This window comes from Hydra viridissima, unplaced genomic scaffold (assembly GCF_058129835.1).
Source record: "Hydra viridissima isolate aposymbiotic clone 2 unplaced genomic scaffold, HvirCarnegie_v1 scaffold_10, whole genome shotgun sequence".
NCBI lineage: Eukaryota > Metazoa > Cnidaria > Hydrozoa > Anthoathecata > Hydridae > Hydra > Hydra viridissima.
In genome coordinates, this window is record NW_028324309.1 from 12,150,001 (window position 1) to 12,168,921 (window position 18,921).

The 18,921-nt window shown below is 30.8% G+C and overlaps 2 protein-coding genes across 5 annotated transcripts; both read left to right on the forward strand.

Moving 5' to 3' along the window:
• The first annotated feature begins 3,296 nt into the window (after positions 1-3,296).
• Positions 3,297-4,666, forward strand: LOC145185599 (uncharacterized). 4 transcript variants are annotated; one of them, XM_090100659.1, is made up of 6 exons: positions 3,320-3,360; positions 3,440-3,648; positions 3,729-3,904; positions 4,047-4,173; positions 4,306-4,413; positions 4,570-4,666. In XM_090100659.1, the coding sequence occupies exons 3-5, from the start codon at positions 3,742-3,744 to the stop codon at positions 4,319-4,321; spliced, it is 306 nt and encodes a 101-aa protein (XP_089956785.1). In that variant the 5' UTR covers positions 3,320-3,360; positions 3,440-3,648; positions 3,729-3,741; the 3' UTR covers positions 4,322-4,413; positions 4,570-4,666. The 4 variants fall into 4 exon arrangements, with proteins under 4 accessions (XP_089956786.1, XP_089956783.1, XP_089956785.1 ...); XM_090100660.1 differs by lacking the exons at positions 4,306-4,413; positions 4,570-4,666 and having other exon boundaries at positions 3,297-3,360; positions 4,085-4,191; XM_090100657.1 differs by lacking the exons at positions 4,306-4,413; positions 4,570-4,666 and having other exon boundaries at positions 3,319-3,360; positions 4,047-4,228.
• Positions 4,667-6,673: 2,007 nt separating this feature from the next.
• LOC145182050 (uncharacterized) lies at positions 6,674-9,963 on the forward strand. Its single transcript, XM_080057295.2, has 4 exons — positions 6,674-7,046; positions 7,230-7,477; positions 7,602-7,727; positions 7,978-9,963. Exons 1-4 carry the CDS (start codon positions 6,797-6,799, stop codon positions 9,622-9,624), a joined length of 2,271 nt encoding a protein of 756 aa, XP_079913421.2. The 5' UTR covers positions 6,674-6,796; the 3' UTR covers positions 9,625-9,963.
• Positions 9,964-18,921: the final 8,958 nt, after the last annotated feature.

The following is an 18,921-nucleotide window of genomic DNA, read 5'->3' on the forward strand; positions in this document are numbered from 1 at the left end:
TTCTTGCTATACAACATTATCATTGAGAGCTTTTGAAACAATATCACTAACAGTACTTAGTTTTACCACTGCTATTGTTTTTTTTCTTTTTTATGTTTTTCAGCCCTTTTAACTACCTCTTTATAAATAAACTTTCCTACATTACTTAGAAATTCTAAGCCTAAAGATGTTGCTTCAATAGCTACTGCTACTGTTGCTGTAACAATAGTGGATAAAAGTCCAACAACAGCAACACCTAATCCCACAAAAATAGCTGTATGTGTTGTATCAGCATTGCTAATTCCGTTTTAAATTCTGTGATACTTTTTACTCAACCTTTCTCTAACGGCTTGCTCAGATTCTAACAAACATTGAATTTCATAAATCTTTTGCAATCTGTATCCTAACCCAAGAACACGGTCATTATCTAAATCTTGGTTAGCGCAAAAAGCGTCATTGCGCAAAGCACTTTAGCAGTTGGAAGTGTTGGATAAGTTTTTGTTGCTTCTTTCATTTCCCTTTTTTATAAAAGAGAGAAAAAGCTTTTCATTATTATCACTCCGAATAATGCAACATACAAATACATCATAGCGTCTTTCACTGAGAGCTTTGCATCTTTGTTACTTTAGAACTCTTTCAAATAATACTACATACAAACAGGATCACCCTTTTCAACAACTGCGTCAGTATATGTTCTGAACAGTTCTCAATGACTGCATAACCATCAGAATTGTTCTGAATAGTTAAAAACGTCAACACTTTCAAGTAAAGTCTGACTTTGTAAAATTACTTTACGTTTTAAGAAAAGTTTTACAGAACTCATCAACACTCTTCTTATGCACCTTCTGGATGCACCAAAACATTATGGCATATCCTAAGTTGCATAAGCAGGTGTTGTAATGTCTTCTTTTGTACAAATATCCCATGAAACTGGTGATGTCTCTAAAGGTGCCTTTTCTACAGTCTGATTTGGCTTCCAAATGTTTTTAGTTGTTGTCTTGTTCTTTCTTCTTGAGAATAAATAAATACATGATTATGCGTTTTTTATAGAATATATCTTTTTTTTCCTAAATATGTAGAGACACTTCCAGTGCTAAAGTATCGTTCCCAATAAAGGCATACACTGCAAAAACTTGTTTTGTTAATTTAACCAAATATGTTTGGTTTAGGAGAAAAAAACGAGATTTTGTAGCCACTTTTTTTCTTTATTAATTCTTAGGCATCGTAGTTTCAACAAAACACAAAAATTTAATAATGTCACTATAATTATGATTAACTATGCTTATTGTGAATATACTGCAAGCTAAATTTTACCAAATAATTTTGTTACTTTAACAAAAACATTTGGTGCATAAATATTCACCAAATGTTTTGTTAAAGTAACCAAATTTTTTGTGAATTTCACAAAACGTTTTTTGCAGTGTAGAGCTAAAAGGACAACTTGGTTTAGTAGTAAAGCATATCTTTTATAACTAACTTATAATGCACCACCTAGTTCACCTGCAATTCAAGATCCAGTATATGGAGATAAAAAGAAACCTTTTCTATCGCTTTGAACTTGACAGTTTTTTTCAGAACTACCCCATTTCCAATTAGCTTTTGAGAACCAGCACTAGCAAGAACAGCAAGAGTACCAACTCCTATTGCTGGTAAGACAGTTTTTGCAATTGTTGGTAAAAGAGAAGTTGCAAGTCCTGCTACCAAATCTAAGAATCCACCTTCAACCTTGAAATTTCGAGAATCAATTTATACTTTAAAAAGTACCTCAAATCCGTTTCTGGTAAAAAAGTTATATTTCAGCCACAAAATATCGTTTACTCTGAAGTCGGGGCATAAACATTCAAGATGCAATTTTTGCTTGTAACACACTCTCTCTAGATTTTTTGACGCATAAAGACATAGATGCTTCCGTCACTATTTTCGCAGAACGTTCAACTGCCTGCGTATGACATGGTAGCTTTAAAAAAAAATGTGTTTCTCGCCCAGAGCCTCGTTTATTTCTTGATTAGTGATTCATCAAGTTTTGGTTTAGTGCTTTAGGTTTTATTCCTAAACGTTTGTCAGTGCAACAGTTGGAAACAGATATCTGCAATATACTTGCTGTTCAACACCTTCGCGCACGAAGTTTTCAAGAAATTTTCAAGAAGTTTTTCGATGTTTACGAAGTATTTCGAAGTACGGCGATGCGAAGGTGCGCTGCTTACTTGCTGTTTTAATGTTTTTTTAAAGTTTTTTTGCTTTTCTGTTGTTTTAAATTCTGTTATAAATCAAAAAAGTTTATACAAAATAGTAAATAAAACCAAAAACAACAAATATATTTTCAGAAAGTTGTATAATACGTCCTATATTCTTTTCTTCTCCTCTTCTTTCATAATTGCAAATGTATTTTATGTACAAATGTATAAAATATTGTTCCCAAATAAACCTCTTTCTTCTCAAACTCTTAAGATTCTTAAAATCTCTACAGTTATTTTTATAGTCATTTCTACTGTCTCTACAGTCTACAGTCATTACAGTCTACAGTCTCTATAGTTTACAGCCATTTCTACAGTTTACAGTGTCTACAGTTTTTGTTACAGAATTCAAGTTTCAGGAGCAAATATTTTACTTTAGCACTAAATTATTCTTTCAATTGCATTTAGCATATACGTTCTTTCTCCTATCTTATTTAAAGTATGTAAACACCAAAGCCCACAAAATACTTGATCGCCACTTTGATCCGTGTTGTGGTGTAATGGACAGTTTAAGCATTCTTGCAGTTCTTTTGAAGGTGAAAAGCTTTCTTTTCGTAATGAAACTTTTCTTTCTTGTAATAACAAGCTACCCAGTGTATTCTACTATTTTCACCAAGGTCAAAGTTTAGTTAAGGTAACGAAATGATGGAGTGACTTTAAGAATAGATTCTTGAACCTACACTGCAAATCTAAAGGGTTCTTGAAGGTTCTGCGGCTGTTCTTCAAAGAACCTAAAGGTTCTTAGAGTCGACTTAAAGAAACCGTGGGTTCTTTACGTACCTAAATGGTTCTTTGTAGAACCGGCTACTTTTTTAATGCAAGTTTAAAGAACCTTTAAGGTTCTTCGCATTAATTGTTAGAGTAAATATCTTAAGTTTCTTCTAAAGGTTCTTCAGAAACTTTTTCCATCTTTTTTAAGACGCCATTTTGTTTTTTTACTCAGCGTGTTTGTTGATTATAACGTGGAATCTTATAAACTTGACTAAACATGAATTCTGAAAAAAAAAGTGATATACTGCCAATGGTTAATAGCTACCATACGATTTTATTTTATCAATTAGTAAAATATGTAAATGTATATATGTATATATGCACAGAAAATTGTCTTGAGAATGACCAAGCTTCTAGTAGGACAGATGGAGACTTGGTAAAAATTAAGCTTATCTGTTTTGGGATAAAATAGTAAAAAAAAGATTTAATAAATATTGAAAAATAAATTTCTTTAGCCACATTCTCTGCCTATTGGTGAGGATGATGTAGCTGTAGCAAAACATCATCAGGATATGATAATTGAATACCGTAATCTTTGTCCAGATATGAATATGCTGATTGATTGTCAGAACATAGTTTGTTTATGTGAGCAAAGGATTTCGATGGACGTCTTTGCACAATTGATCTAAAAGCTAAATACCCATTGCTCTGCTCTGCTCAATTGGTAGGCTTTTAACTATTCTCTTGATTTTATTTTTTGTGTGTTCCAACTTAAAAATAATCTTTATAATAATGATGTCAAAGCTTCTTAGTGAAAATGAAACTGAGATTTGGAAAAGATCTCGATAAAGAACTTCATCAACAGATGGAGGGTATGGAAGATAAAATCTTAAGCTTGGTTAAATTAAAGTGTAAAGACGATTTTATTTCTGAAATTTTTGCTGAAATTGAGTGTGAAATTAATGAAAGCACTAAGAGAGGTAATAAATTTTGTGTAATACAAGAGATTTCTGTTTTCCAAAAAATTATTGATAAAAATTTTAATGCTTTTTTCTGTTAAATATTGTTTTATAATTTAATTCTGTTTTATGTTTCTATCGTAATTTTTTTTTACTATTACAGATGCTACATTCAATAGAGCAATTCTTTTATTTCCACAGCTATTCAAAGAATCTGTTGAAACCTTGGTTACATTTGATGACACTCCAAAACAGAATACACCAACTATTGCAATCCCTCAAGCTCAAAGGTTGACATCAAAATTTTGTAGAATTATATTATCTTTTTAGTTAGCCAAGAAATAGTTGAACATTATAATAATGTTGATATCTCATTAGCGGTGGCTTGTATATTTGCCTCTTATTTCATTTACGATAAACAGTACCTTGTTCAGTTGAAAAACACATTATTTTTTGAACACATCATATTTGGTGTATCAAATAAAGAAGTCCCTGTAACAATTCACAGGATGGTAAATACTTTGTGCAAGGTTATTGATTTATTTTAAACTTGTTTTATATCGAAATCTTAACTTCAACTGCCTAACATAATTTTACAAGTTGTAAAATTTATAAAGCAAGAGAGAGAGATTTACTAGAAAATGAGTAAAATTTCACCTTTTATATACCGCCTATTGTTTGTTTAGGTTTAGCTAATTCTACGAAGGGAGGTAACAGAAACGTTTAAAATAAAGCAACTTTTTAATTTATTTTGTCCAAAAGTCTTATAATTTTTTATTGCTTATAATACATGCTTTTTGTTAATCTATTCGTTGTTTAATTCATCATTTTGCATAACAAGTAAATGGTAAAACGTTAAATCATTTTTATCACTTGATATAAACTTTTTGGAAGAACATGGATTGTTTTGTTTGAAAAAATAAGTTTTAATAAAATTGTTAGGCTAAAAAATTATCCGAAAATTCAATAATAATTATTAATCATGGTTTTCTTTTTAAAAAAAATTATTCAAAGATTTGTGTAGTGAGCATTTTTTCAGTTAGATGTCTTGAATCTGAAATAGTTCTTCAAAAACAGCTCTTTGAAGAACCTTTACAAATAGTTTTTCTTTTAAAAAAAGGTTCTCTTTAGGGTTCTTTGAAGAACCTATCCGGATGATCTATCGGAACTATCAAGAACTCTTAGGTTCTTCGAAAAACGGTTTAGGGTTCTTTAAAAAACCTTATCGTAAGGTTCTTCCGAAGAACCCGTACAAAGGGTTCTTTGAAGAACCTCTACGGGTGCTCCCTCAGCACCAACGTCAAGAACCCTCAAAGGTTCTTCAGAGAACCATTTGGCTTTAGAGTGTAAAACAAAATCTGTTTTTATTATGCACAGAAGGGTGTCCCAAGAAAAGAAACACTGGTATGTAGTGGAATTTGTTTCCTGTTTAGTTGAAGCTATAGTGCGATTAATACTTTGTTATATAGATATAAGTATAGATATAAATAAGAATAAGATAAATAACAAGCATTCAAGCCATGTAAAATCCAGAAGAATCTTTTTTAGAAAAACTGGCAACAGTTGAAAGTTGACTTTTAACTGTTGCCAGTTTTTCAAAAAAAACTCTTTGATTAGGGCTTGAACTCGAACTTAATCGAACTTTATCCTGACGATGAAGTATGGCGAAAAACTTGTCACTTTTATATTTATATTTTCTGCTTTTTCCAAATCATAAAGTAATGCTGTTGGTGCTTGTTTTGGCGAAAAAGATGAAGAAAAGACTCTTGTTGAAACTAATGCCTGTCTCCGAATTTCAATTAACATTTTCAGTCACCATAAAACAAAGCCAGATTGATAAAACTAGTGCAGAAGACAAGGCTACTAGAAATAGATCGAAAACAAGAAAACGAAACAACTTTTTTAAGTCGGCAAATATGGTAAAAACAAAGCCGAGAAATCATCAAAAGGCTTTCGTAAAATATCAGTTTTCTGTTTGTTCAGTTTGACAAAATATGACTTGGTTTTACTTAAGTCATATAACTTTCCTTGAGTACTTGAGTTGTTTAAACAGTTAAGTTGCTTGAAACAGCCCGAGATGCAGTAATGAAGATGTAAAAAATGTGTTTCTTTATTTTACTTAAAGCAAAAACGAATGAACGAATACTTTTAAAAATTATCTAGAACGCTTAAATCCTTTTTCTGCGAGTGCGATCTCTTTTATCTACTGAACTTTCGTATCCTAATCTTAACATTTCGATTAAGAGCCTTTTCTATTTTACCGCGAGATTAGAAAAAAGTTACTTTGAACTTTTACCATCGGACAAAAGTTTCTTTTTACTTTTAACACCAACATCCTTAATAACTTGCCTACTTCAGCTTATTACAAACATGCTCGAAGCACGTTATTACAAACATGCTCGAAGCGCGTTATTGTTTTAAGTTTTCAATTTTTCATGGTAGATCCTAGAAAGTGATTATGCCACACATCACAATTAGTTAATAACGTAAATGGGTTGCTAAGGAAAATGAGTTATAACTGACCAGGACGTGTTTCATCAGTTTGCCAATGTTTACGCGAGAGATACACTGTCTCTCTAAGTTACAACAGTTTTTGCTATAAAATAATTTCTTCGTAAATAATTTTGTCGTAAGTTACTACGTGGTAACTAACGACGTTGTAAGTTACCACGTCTGATGGTTAAAATTAAACTTTATAATTCGTTTCAAGAACATTCATGCTGCGTTCTCTTAAATCAAAACCCCCCTGGACAGTATTATTTTAAGAGAAGGAATAAATTATTATTTCATGACAACTGAAAAGTTTACGAAGGTTGGTTAAATAAACAGTAGAACTTAATTGATATAAATATCCAGACTCCAGGAGTAATAATCTAAAGCGCTAAAGAAAAATTATAATAATAAGTCCAAAAAATGTTTAAAAGATTATTTGCCTTCGCTGTTTTTAAAAACACCGTCGATGTTGAAAAAGACATGACCGAGATATTGTCAGATACAGATAATTCTTTAGAAGAAAACGTTTTAAAGAAAAACATTTCAGAACATTTACTCAAATTGTTAAACACAGGCGTAGATATAAACTCTAAAGATGAATTCGGGCAAACGTTCATGCATAAAATAGGAGCATGGGATGTTGAAGCCGCAAATCTTCTACTATTACACGGTATGCTATAAAAAAGAATGAAAAACTCAGATTGTGTTACTTTGGTATTTGAAAAGTTCATACCGTATAACATAAAATTCAAGTTTCATTCAAATGCGTTTATTATGATTTTTTCATGAAGATGATTTTGCTGTCTTTGTCTCCATTAAAATATATTTTGATAAATAAATGTTTTCATTATAGGAGCAGCAATTGACCAGCCAGATGACTTTGGACGAACTCCTCTACACGTGGCAAGTGCCGCAGACTGTTCAGAAATGGTTTCTTTTCTCATAGAAAACGGTGCAAATATCCACAGCAGAACGATCGGTGAAGAACAAACCCCTATTCATTACGCAGCAAAAAAAGATTCTGTTTGCGCTTTGAAAACTCTTTTAGAAAAAGGAGCCGAAATAGAGAGCAAAGATTACAAACAGAGATCGCCGTTACAGGTGATGGTACTACTTTTTTATTTTGAGCTCGGTTCGCACTAATCTTTTTACAAGTTAATTAGTAAAAAAAGTATAACCGTTTTTAGTTTTTAATCTATCGAAAATTCGATTGTTGTGTTTTTAGCTAGCTGCAGAACTAGACAGATCAGTCACAGCAAAGTTTTTGGTCGAAAGCGGAGCAGATGTTCGCGTTTGCGATAAAAGTAAACTGGCAGTATTGGTGCTGTTAATACTAAAGATGCCAAATGTTGTAAGCTTTAATCTTATGGGAGTCATTTTTATAAATCGTCATAGCACTAAGAAGTTCGAGAAAATGTAAAAACATATTACGAAAAAAATCACAAACTCCAAATTGCACACACCTTTGATTATTAAGCAACGACAAATCAACTTCATCATTCTTTTATTATGCTTTTTTTTTTTTTTTTTTTTTTTTTTTTCTAAAAAAGTTACATTACTATTTAGCATGAAAATCTTGAAATGAGTTTTTGTTCATTAAGGCTATTCTTGCTCTTGACAAGTTTCAACGTGTTGATTGTGTTAAGCGCAGACAGGATTTTCACTTATTCTACCTTGTTCCACCAATGAAAGATAATTTTAACTTTGTGATGTCAGTGTTAGAAGCAGTACTAAAAACGCAGCACTACCGCATTCTAATGCATCCAGTTATTAAGAAGTTCGTGAGTGAGAAATGGAAAACCATAGGTAGGACAAGTGCTTTTATAGACCTCATAGTTCATATTTTAGACTGTGTGATATGGACAGTCTTAATGTGCACTTTGCCAGCCAATCACAGTCTCATGTACGTAAATACTCGAAGATATTGGGGTCCAATACTCGAGGGACTAGCTCTAGTAATATTGGTAAAAGAAATGTTTTTGGAATTAGTTAATTTCATTAAATATCATAACAACGCAAATATGTACAAGAGATGGCGTGAAGGCGAAATTCGCAAAGACTTAGAGTACTGCTATGATCACAGCGAGGAAAAAAGATATTTAGAACGCGAGATTCAAGATTTAAAAGATGATAAATCAGCTTATGTGAAAGACTACTGGAACTACTTTGACTGGATTTGCTATCTTTTAATGGGATTAACTTTGACTTTTCATTTTGATGGCATTCACAGCCAGTCTGAAAATAAAAAGTTGAGACCGACAGCTTCATTTATGATGATTTTCATATGGCTGAGGCTTCTTAAATATGCTCGACCCTTTGAAGCTCTAGGACTTTTTGTAGTCATGATTGGACACGTGATTGGTGATACGCTAAAAATTTTGTTTCTAGCGGTACATATTTTTATCCCTTACGCAGCATCTTTCTGGATCAGCTTTGGAATATTTGGGGTTGACGGTTACGATTTGGAGAACCTAGAGATAATCTACAACTTATTTCAAATGAGTGCTGGAGGAGATTATCAGTTTGACAATCTTCATGATTTTAAAAGAAGTCCAGCCGAAATTTTGTGTGGAACCTATGTTTTTTTGGGTGGAATCATTTGCTTGAATCTGTTTATAGCTTTGATGTCAAACACGTTTCAACGCGTGTACGACAACGCCAAAGCAAACGCTCTGATGCAACGCACTGCTTACCTCGTAGAAGTTGAGACCAAAATGTCTTCTCAAAAGCAGCTTCAGCATCGCGAATGGATGGAAACAAAATGCAATCCTATAAGTAATTTTTACGATGACGATGAGGTTGAAACGGAAAATACGGATTTTACGAAGAATATAGAAGAAATCAACCTAAAGCTGGATAAGATAAATGACGATAAAGACATTGAATCGATGTTTAATGTTTTAAATGAACTTAAGTTTGAATATCAGCAATTAAGAAAAGAAACGAGCACTAATTATCGGCAGTTAAGAAAGGAAACGATTAATGAATATCGGCAGTTAAGAAAGGAAACGATTGATGAATATCGGCAGTTAAGAAAGGAAACGAGCGCTGAATATAACAGTTTGAAGAAATTAATCAGTGTTTCCATCGAACCGCAAAATCCGAAAGAAAAGATGAAAAAATCAAACAGAGCTGCAAAGAATGAGGATTTCAACTTAACAAGTGGAACATCGTACGAAAGCAACACTTTAAGCAATCAAAAAAGACTAAATAAAGATTGGATGCCAGATTTTGTTAATCAAAAGTAAAAATTATCTTTTTGGATAACATAATAAAAGATAAATATTCAGCTGCATAAAAAAAATATTCAGCTGCCATCATCTGAAAGCAGTTCATGTGATCTCGATTGGATATGAAATACTTGATAGCCTTTGAATCATTAATTTTTTTATAACTTTAATGCTTAATGAGTATTTATAAAAAGTTAAAGTTTGTTTTTTGCATCATTTTATTTATTCATGGACAGCAGATTCATTTTTCTTTATTACATAAATAAATAAATTTTTACAGCGTAATAATTAAGTAAACAAGTTTTTTAAAGAATAATATTTTAAATATTTTTACCAGGAGTTCAAAAAATATTTAACAAATATGAAAGTTATATATTTAATATTGTTTGAAAACTAACTGTTACAATTTATTTATCAGTTCATTAATTCCCTCGACTTCGAACTCAACTCGTTTTAACGCTTCATTTTAAGGCTCTATCATCAAAAACTGCTGAACGTCCAGGTCTCGGCTTATTTTATAGCAATAACTGTTGTAACTTAGAGAGACTATCTCTCGAGCAAATATTGGCAAACTGATGAAACACGTCCTGGTCAGTTATAACTCATTTTCCTTAGCAACCCATTTACATTATTAACTAATTGTGATGTGTTCGCTGATGCCTTAATGAGAATGAGAAATAGTTATTTGTTGTTGATAGATTTGGGTTAATTTCGATAAGTTATTAGGATGGCATTATAATATGTTCTCAAAAACAGAAAGTGCTAGCAATATGTAATAAAAACAAATTGCTTTTCAACATCGCAACTAAAATCAGTCACCATGGAAACCACGGGAAAGTTCAGTAAATAAGTTTAGATCAGTCAAGCACGCCGTCTCTCGATATTTTATCGTATGTAATGCAAAATCCTTTCTGTAAATGAATTATTCAGCGAAAAGATAACTATTTTGTGATTGTTCCTAGAATCATTTTCTAGGACCTACCATGGAAAATTGAAAACTTAAAACAATAACGCGCTTCGAGCATGTTTGTAATAACGTGCTTCGAGCATGTTTGTAATAAGCTGAAGTAGGCAAGTTATTAAGGATGTTGGTGTTAAAAGTAAAAAGAAACTTTTGTCCGATGGTAAAAGTTCAAAGTAACTTTTTTCTAATCTCGCGGTAAAATAGAAAAGGCTCTTAATCGAAATGTTAAGATTAGGATACGAAAGTTCAGTAGATAAAAGAGATCGCACTCGCAGAAAAAGGATTTAAGCGTTCTAGATAATTTTTAAAAGTATTCGTTCATTCGTTTTTGCTTTAAGTAAAATAAAGAAACACATTTTTTACATCTTCATTACTGCATCTCGGGCTGTTTCAAGCAACTTAACTGTTTAAACAACTCAAGTACTCAAGGAAAGTTATATGACTTAAGTAAAACCAAGTCATATTTTGTCAAACTGAACAAACAGAAAACTGATATTTTACGAAAGCCTTTTGATGATTTCTCGGCTTTGTTTTTACCATATTTGCCGACTTAAAAAAGTTGTTTCGTTTTCTTGTTTTCGATCTATTTCTAGTAGCCTTGTCTTCTGCACTAGTTTTATCAATCTGGCTTTGTTTTATGGTGACTGAAAATGTTAATTGAAATTCGGAGACAGGCATTAGTTTCAACAAGAGTCTTTTCTTCATCTTTTTCGCCAAAACAAGCACCAACAGCATTACTTTATGTTTTACTTGTTATTTATCTTATTCTTATTTATATCTATACTTATATACTTATATCTATATAACAAAGTATTAATCGCACTATAGTTTCAACTAAACAGGAAACAAATTCCACTACATACCAGTGTTTCTTTTCTTGGGACACCCTTCTGTGCATAATGAAAAGAGATTTTGTTTTAGGTTCAAGAATCTATTCTTAAAGTCACTCCATCATTTCGTTACCTTATAACTATAAACCAGACCTAATTAAAATGATATAACATTGTTATATCATTTTAATTAGGTCTGGTTTTTCAAAAATATGAAAAGATACATATATTAGAGTACATTAGTTCGGATGCGGTTCAAAATTGTTTACCATTTCTTTGGTTTTTAAGAGTTATGCCAGGTACAGTGAGACGAAAATTCAAATTCAAAAAGCCTCAATCAAAGTACCTAACTAAACGAAATAGTCCTTTAGCTCTATACCTCTATTGGGAACGATCCTTTAGCACTGGAAGTGTCATTATGCATTTAGTAAAAAGAAAAGATGTATTCTATAAAAAATGCATAATCATGTATTTATTTATTCTCAGGAAGAAAGAACAAGACAACAACTAAAAACGAGGGAAGACGAAGGAAGTCAGTAGTAAATAGAAAAGAGAATTTGATAGAGTTAAGAAAATAGTATTGACATATCAGTTAATAGAAGGCAACATGTCTTTGATACAAAGTCTTAAAAAAAAATACTGTTGCTCTTATAAAAATATGTTTATTAGCAAAAACAAGGTTTTAAATAAAGCATTTTTATGGAGGTGCTAGATTCTTTGACAGAATTTCTAGGTTGCTTATTAGACTGTTTACAAGTAAGAGAGAAAAACAAAGATGCTGCTAAACAAGTTTGTAAAAAAGCTTTAGTTGTTGGAAAGACTGATATAGTTGATGCTGGTACAAAACTGATAAACAAAGCTGCAACTAATATACTCTCACCAAAGTCGCAATCTATATTGGAAAAATATACTGGAATACCACCTAGTGAAGTGGCGCAAAAAGCAAATGGAATTTTGGATAAGTGTATCAACTCAAAGACAGGTTTAACAGATATTAATAAACTGATTGATGGAAGTGGTATGAAGAAGGCAATTTATATTGTAAAGTTAGTTGGTTAGTTGAATACACGGAAATTAAAAACAAGATCTGGACTCAAAAACGAGGATCGGGATCTGGGAAAAATTTTTTGTAAAAAATCTTATAAATAAAAAGTTTTAAAATTTTTTGAAAAATTCTTTTCTTGCATATATATAAAAATATAAAACTTCGTCAAGATAAATGTAAAAAATTTAGCACGTCTTAAAGAAGTTGTAAAGAAATGAAATGAAATTAGCTTTAAATAATGTGAAGTATTAGAAGTCACAGATACAGAATATGTATATTAGAAAGTAGTTGTAAAAAATAAAAAAAGGAAAAGATAAAAGTAGAAGTATATGTAAATAATTATCAAAAAATCTAAAAAAAAATCCTTGGAGAAATAAATATGTGGTATGGTAACAAGATTTATGCAAAAACGAAAATGCATAAACCAATCGGTTCAAAAAAACTTCGTGGCGTATTAATAACGAAGAAAATTAGTTTCCACAAATTTTAGTTCATTAAAAATATTATTTGTTGATATTTTTTCTTGATATTAGGAAAAAGATTTTCTTTATAATAAAAAATGGACAGTTTAAATTTTACTGAAACCCCTCTAAAAGACGAAAGTATTCTTACATGAAGAGAATAAAGTCATGTAACTGACATTCACATAAAGTGCTATTTTTCACCAAATGTTTAAGCAAACACTTGTAAACTTTTAAACTGATGGAGAGGAAGTTAGGTTGGTGTATTAGTAGCACCTTCAACGCTATTGGATCTGAAGGATCTATTGAACCTGTTAAAATATCTGATATATTATTTTACTGAATAATATATCGACAAAATTATCTTTACAAGAAAAAAATAGTAAAGCTAAAAGAGTTGAAAAAAAAATATTTAGAGATAACAAGGTTAAATGTCGGTCACGTTTAAATAAAAAAGGAAATGACTTGCTAAGAGATAAAAAAATTTTTTCGGACTTACAAGAACAGTCAGAAAGAAAGTTCAACAAAATCTTATCCATTACTTTGAGATACAACGAAAAATCTAAAATCTTGCTCTCATTAAAGTGCTCTTATTAAAAATTACGCCTTGAAAACGATTGCTTTCGAAACTTTTAGGATCCTCAAAATCTCCACAGGTCCTTTTTTAGACTTCTAAAATTGCCACTATAGCTTCACTTATGAAAATTCATTTTCGTATGCTAATCTAGGACCAATTATTTCATTTTTTCAGTGAAATTTACATTGAGTTACAAAATTCAAATGAAAAATTACATCAACAGACTTCGATAAATTTTGGCGGGAAATTTAAAAAAAAAAGCGCAATAGTTGTAGCCAGCCGGTAATAACAAAAAAAGAATGATTAAAATGGTTCTAAACTAAAATGGGAAACTAGATGAAATGGCTGTGTATAAATATAGATACTTAGATATTATTTTCATTCTGAAATAAAACTAAATTTAAAAGCTACAAATTTAAATGACTTGCATAATACCATGACCAGTCGTATAATTGATAATTTTTAAAACTTAAATAGAAACAGTAACAGTTAGTTATAATATATACATATATGAAGCTTCTTTTCATTTTGACACCTCTAACACATTTAGTCCTTTAATATTCATTGCATACTATTTATATTTTGTTTCCCCCATTAAAAGTTGACGTGTGTGCAGCTTTGATAATTTGAGGACGTGTGTGCAGCTTTGAAAATTCTTCTTTTTTGAGCTTGCTTAGAATTACGTCTTATATTTCAACTGAGAAAAAATCAAAGCAAATCAATAACTATGAAATCTTTTTAATATAAGGAATTTTAAAAATGTATTCTGTACTCTGATTATATAAAGAATTTTTATTGTAAACGATTGAATCAACTTAACTTCCACTTGAGACGCTTAAACATGAGGTGGTGATACTTTATCAATACATTATCTCGCGACATATGTCGAGTGTCCTCGATGAGTCTGAACAATATATTTTTAATCAACAATTAAAATAGCATGTTCAGAAGCTTGATTTTTAAAAAGTTTTACACAAGTCGACTCAAACATTTTAACCTCAGGCTCGTAATGTTCATCTTTCTACATAATAAATCTATGTTTGAAAAACCCAGTCATATAAGAGAAATTCTTGCTGTTCAATAATTACATATTTGACTAACATTCTGCCAACTGTTGATGTAATGAGCCCTTTATAACAAGTTACTAATTAAGTTAGGTGGCCTAAAATAATTTAAGGGGCTATCTATGTGTGCTAAGAAAATTCAAGGCGCATAATGCAGTCTAGATGAGCAATTAACTTTTATCAAAATTAGAAAGTTGAAATTAGACAGTATTCACTTTTATTTCAGTTTTTCAGTTTTATTAAGTAAAATTAATGATTTACAATCCTCGCTGAAATGTTGAAATTTGAAACTATGGAACCAAAATAGTTAATGTTGGCACGAAAGAAAAGAACAAATTAAATATAAATAAATGAATATTTGTCGTCATTTTCATGTTTTTTGCAAAAAAAAAAAAAAAAAAAAAAAAAAGTTTTTAAAAACTTTGACATAAAAACTTCAGGGATTCTTTTCACAATTTTAAAAATCAGAGGAAAATAAAAAGTTTATTTTCATTTAAACCATTCAATTTATACAATGTTTATGAGTTAACAATTAGATTATTTTTTAAAACTATTTTTATTTTGAAAATAATCATCTAATATCAGACCTCTCATCTTAAACCAGGATGGAAAATGTGTTTAGAGGAGGAAAATACCCCAACGAGATCGACATGTAGTTCATTTATTTCGAGCATTAAGTAGAGGAAGATTCCCAGTAAAGACAAACCAGCATGCTGCATAATCCTCTGATGTGAAATTTAAATGATGATTAATGATTTATTTGCAGCTAATTTTTTTTTTCCATCCGTTTTATATTGGTTTCCAAATTAACTTTATATCATTCGGTAAACTCATATCTTCATATTCATCCGTCATCTTTATAACTATTTTCGTCATCCTTATAATTCATAACAAACAAACTGTTAAAAATATCCAAGTAAAAAATAAAAAAATTGTAGTTATGTATAATATCTTCCCATTCGTCGAAAAATATTGGGCGGTCAAAAAAATATTTCTTTTGTTTTTTATTTAGCTTTAACATTTTCTTTTTTCTATTATCTTGTTAATTGTTTTAAACGAACTTTGAAAAAAACGAAAACTGATCAGCGGAAAAATTTAGTTATTATTTATCAATCCTAGTAATCGTTGACATCCGAATGTGTTTGATACATAAGCACTAAAAGTTCCGAATCTGCTATTTAACTCTGTGTTCTTGAGCGGCGATGAGGGTAGATGTTATACAAAATAAAACGTTTTATTCCAGGTTTAGATTCAGAATAGACATTTAAAACACTATGAAACTGTTTTTATTTACGAACATAGTTACCTTCACCCCGTCGAATCGATTGGAACTAACATTCCAACCAATCGAAATAAAACATTCTGCTAAAAAACCTTCCGTACTGCCGTTCACTTTTCTATTGTTTTTAAGTTTTTCTTCGACAAAGTTTACCTCCCAAAGATTCACATATTTAAATGTTTTTTTATTTTTTGTTTCATTCACATTACGGGTGATGACAAAAAAGTGAGACTGCGTTCAATTTAAATTTTCATGCACTAACTCATTTAGTTACATAGATATATTGTGTGTATTTTATTGCAAATCTATTTTAGTTTTAAATTAAAAAAAAAAAAAGCAATTAAAATTCAACGATTGAAAATGAAAATAGACTAATCTAAGCAAGAGCTTCTCTGAGAACGTGGGGATGGTTTTTACATGGCCAGTAAGCAGTGTGCATGGTTTTTACACGGGCAATAATCAACATGGTAATTATGACACTTATTGTCATTTTAAAGCAGAAAAATTAACAAAAGCAACCATACACCGTTAAATTGAACGCACAGAAAATGGAATTGGAACTCAACGAGTTAATGAAAGTGGTCGGGTTGCTAAAAAAATAACGAAAAAGAGCGTTACTAATCTGAAGACCATGTTTGACCACAAGGATGGGTGTCTCACAGAGGAAACCAGCTAGAAAATTTTTTTGTGAGTCTTTTATCTGCGAAACATTGAAGAAACACACAGGTATTGAATCCAAAAAAATATATATATTTCATTAAAAGAGTAGAGTTACAAAAACGCAAAATAAGAACGAGATGCAGTCGCTTATTTGAAAAATACAAAAACCACGATTGGATAATTCATGACGAATCTTATTTTACTTTAAAGCACAGCACTCGAAAAAAAAGCACAGAAATAAAATTTTCTACTCTAGTAATATTTCTTTAACACCACCAAGCGTAAAATGTAATCCAGTTGAAAAATATGAGCTAAAACTGTTGTTCTGGATTTGGATTTCAGCTATAGGTATTTCTAAACATTTTTTTGTAGCTTGTAAGTAATCAATCAAGCAAGAATTGTAGCTGAACGAATGCATCATAAAAAGACTTGTTCCTTTCATCAAAGCAAACCATCTGGATGACAGTTACATATTCTGGCCTGACTTAGCAACAGCACAATACGCAAAAACTGTAGCGGAGTATTTCAGACAAAATAGCATTAATTACGTTGAAGAGGAAGACAACCCTTCCAAGGTACCTGAATGCAGGTCTATTGAAGACCTCTTGTCTGAATTGAAAGGAGAAGTATACAAGAACAACTGACAAGCAGAAACTATTAATCAACTTTGCAATAGAATAAAGTATTTGTTTGAATAAGATCGACCTTACTGCTATACAACGTCTTATAGGATCGGTAAAAGGTCGAATTAATAATATTCGTAGAAATGGAATTGTAGAAGATAAATGAATATATTTTTAAATCTTAAAAAACTCTCTACTGAATACATTTCAATTTGAAAAAAAAAAAATCTCTTAAAATAAAGGAGTTTTGCCCTTTTAATCGCAGTCTCATTTTTTTGTCATCACCCTTTATTTAAATGTTTTTTTAGTTTTTAATTAGAAAAATCATTAATATGTGCATACACATTTTGCTTAGCGCCAAAATAAAATATAAAGGCTGTCAAGTTGACATTTTCATTTTTTTTTTTTTTTTATTGGTCTTTTTTGTTGTCACATTTTTTTTCAATTTTTTCAATTTGAAAATTGAAAAAATTAAAAAAAAAAACAAAAAAAACGACCTAACAAAATAAAGTCAAAATTGAGCACTTGATAAAAATTGATCCCGCAAACGTCTTACAGTCGCAAATTAAAGAGGAAACGTTGATCGGCGTCGTAAACAAAAACGATCTTCTAAGGAGCGCATGTTTTGGCGCCTGCATATCGTCGTATGAATAGCCTTTAAAAATTCCGAAAATCATATTACGCATTTGCTAAATTTTATTGAAGCGTTAGGAGTAACAATATTCAGATTTAGGGGAAGTGGGGGCATAACAGCCCCCATAACGTTTAAATTAATGAAATATGAAAATAAAAACGACTTTTTTTTAAACAGTTTATTTCATTAGCCACATTATTAAGCTTTAAATTGCTGCAATTAAGAAAAAAATAAAACGGTTTTCTGAAAATGTTTTTTTCATTCGAAATACTTAGAATATCCGTAGGTGTAGCATTTTATGTTTCTGCAGCCTTGGCAACTATTTGAGCATTTTTTACTTTTTTTAGTTTAGAAATATGAATGATCAACTTTCGCGTAAATTACACCTTTTTAATGATTCCAGTAAAAATATGCATAACAGTACAAATTTTTACTTCACGAAGTTTGCTTTTGAGAAGTTCGCAGCTTGTTAACAAGTTCTTGTTATTGCTATTGAAGCTATCTGGCCGCTTAAGTCCGTAACCACGTCGGATAGTAAAAACTTAAAGCTTTTTAATTCGTTTCAAGAATATTCATGCTGCGTTCTCTTTAACAAGAACCCCTCTTTGGTCCATTTTATCTTAAGAATAGGAATAAATGATTAATTTGATAACGATTGAATAAGTTATGATAGTAGTTGAATAAACACTGGTATATAGTTGATAAAAATAACCAGACTCTAGGAGTAATAATCTGGCGCTAAAAAGATGTTAAAAAAATGTTTAGATTGTTGACCTTCGTTGTTTTTAAAAACACCGTCAATATTGAATAAGGAATGATCGAAAACGTTTTCTTCTAAGGAATTATCTGCATCGACGTATTGTCAGATGCAGATAATTCTTTAGAAGAAAACGTTTTGAAGAAGTACTTTTTAAATCTTGCTAAAAAAGATGAAGGTAAAAGTCCATAGGTTTCCAACATTTACTCGAATTGTTAACACAGGCAGCACATGTAAACTCTGAAGATGAATTTTCCTTTAACTCAATTGTTGCCAGTTTTATTAAGAAAGATTCTTCTGAACTTGCTATGGCTCGAATGGTTGCTGTTGATCTTATTTTTACTTATAAGTTTAAAAAGAACGAGCTGCTCAAGATCTTAAAACTTCAAGTTCAAGGCTTTGATTACAATGATTTTAGAAT

Coding starts and splice junctions, on each gene's coding strand:
- LOC145185599 (XM_090100657.1), top strand. CDS start 3,742: ATGAAACTGAGATTTGGAAAAGATCTCGATAAAGAACTTCATCAACAG. Junction 3,905..4,046: donor TAATGAAAGCACTAAGAGAG/GTAATAAATTTT, acceptor TTACTATTACAG/ATGCTACATTCAATAGAGCA.
- LOC145182050 (XM_080057295.2), top strand. CDS start 6,797: ATGTTTAAAAGATTATTTGCCTTCGCTGTTTTTAAAAACACCGTCGAT. Junction 7,047..7,229: donor AAATCTTCTACTATTACACG/GTATGCTATAAA, acceptor TTTTCATTATAG/GAGCAGCAATTGACCAGCCA. Junction 7,728..7,977: donor TACTAAAGATGCCAAATGTT/GTAAGCTTTAAT, acceptor TTGTTCATTAAG/GCTATTCTTGCTCTTGACAA.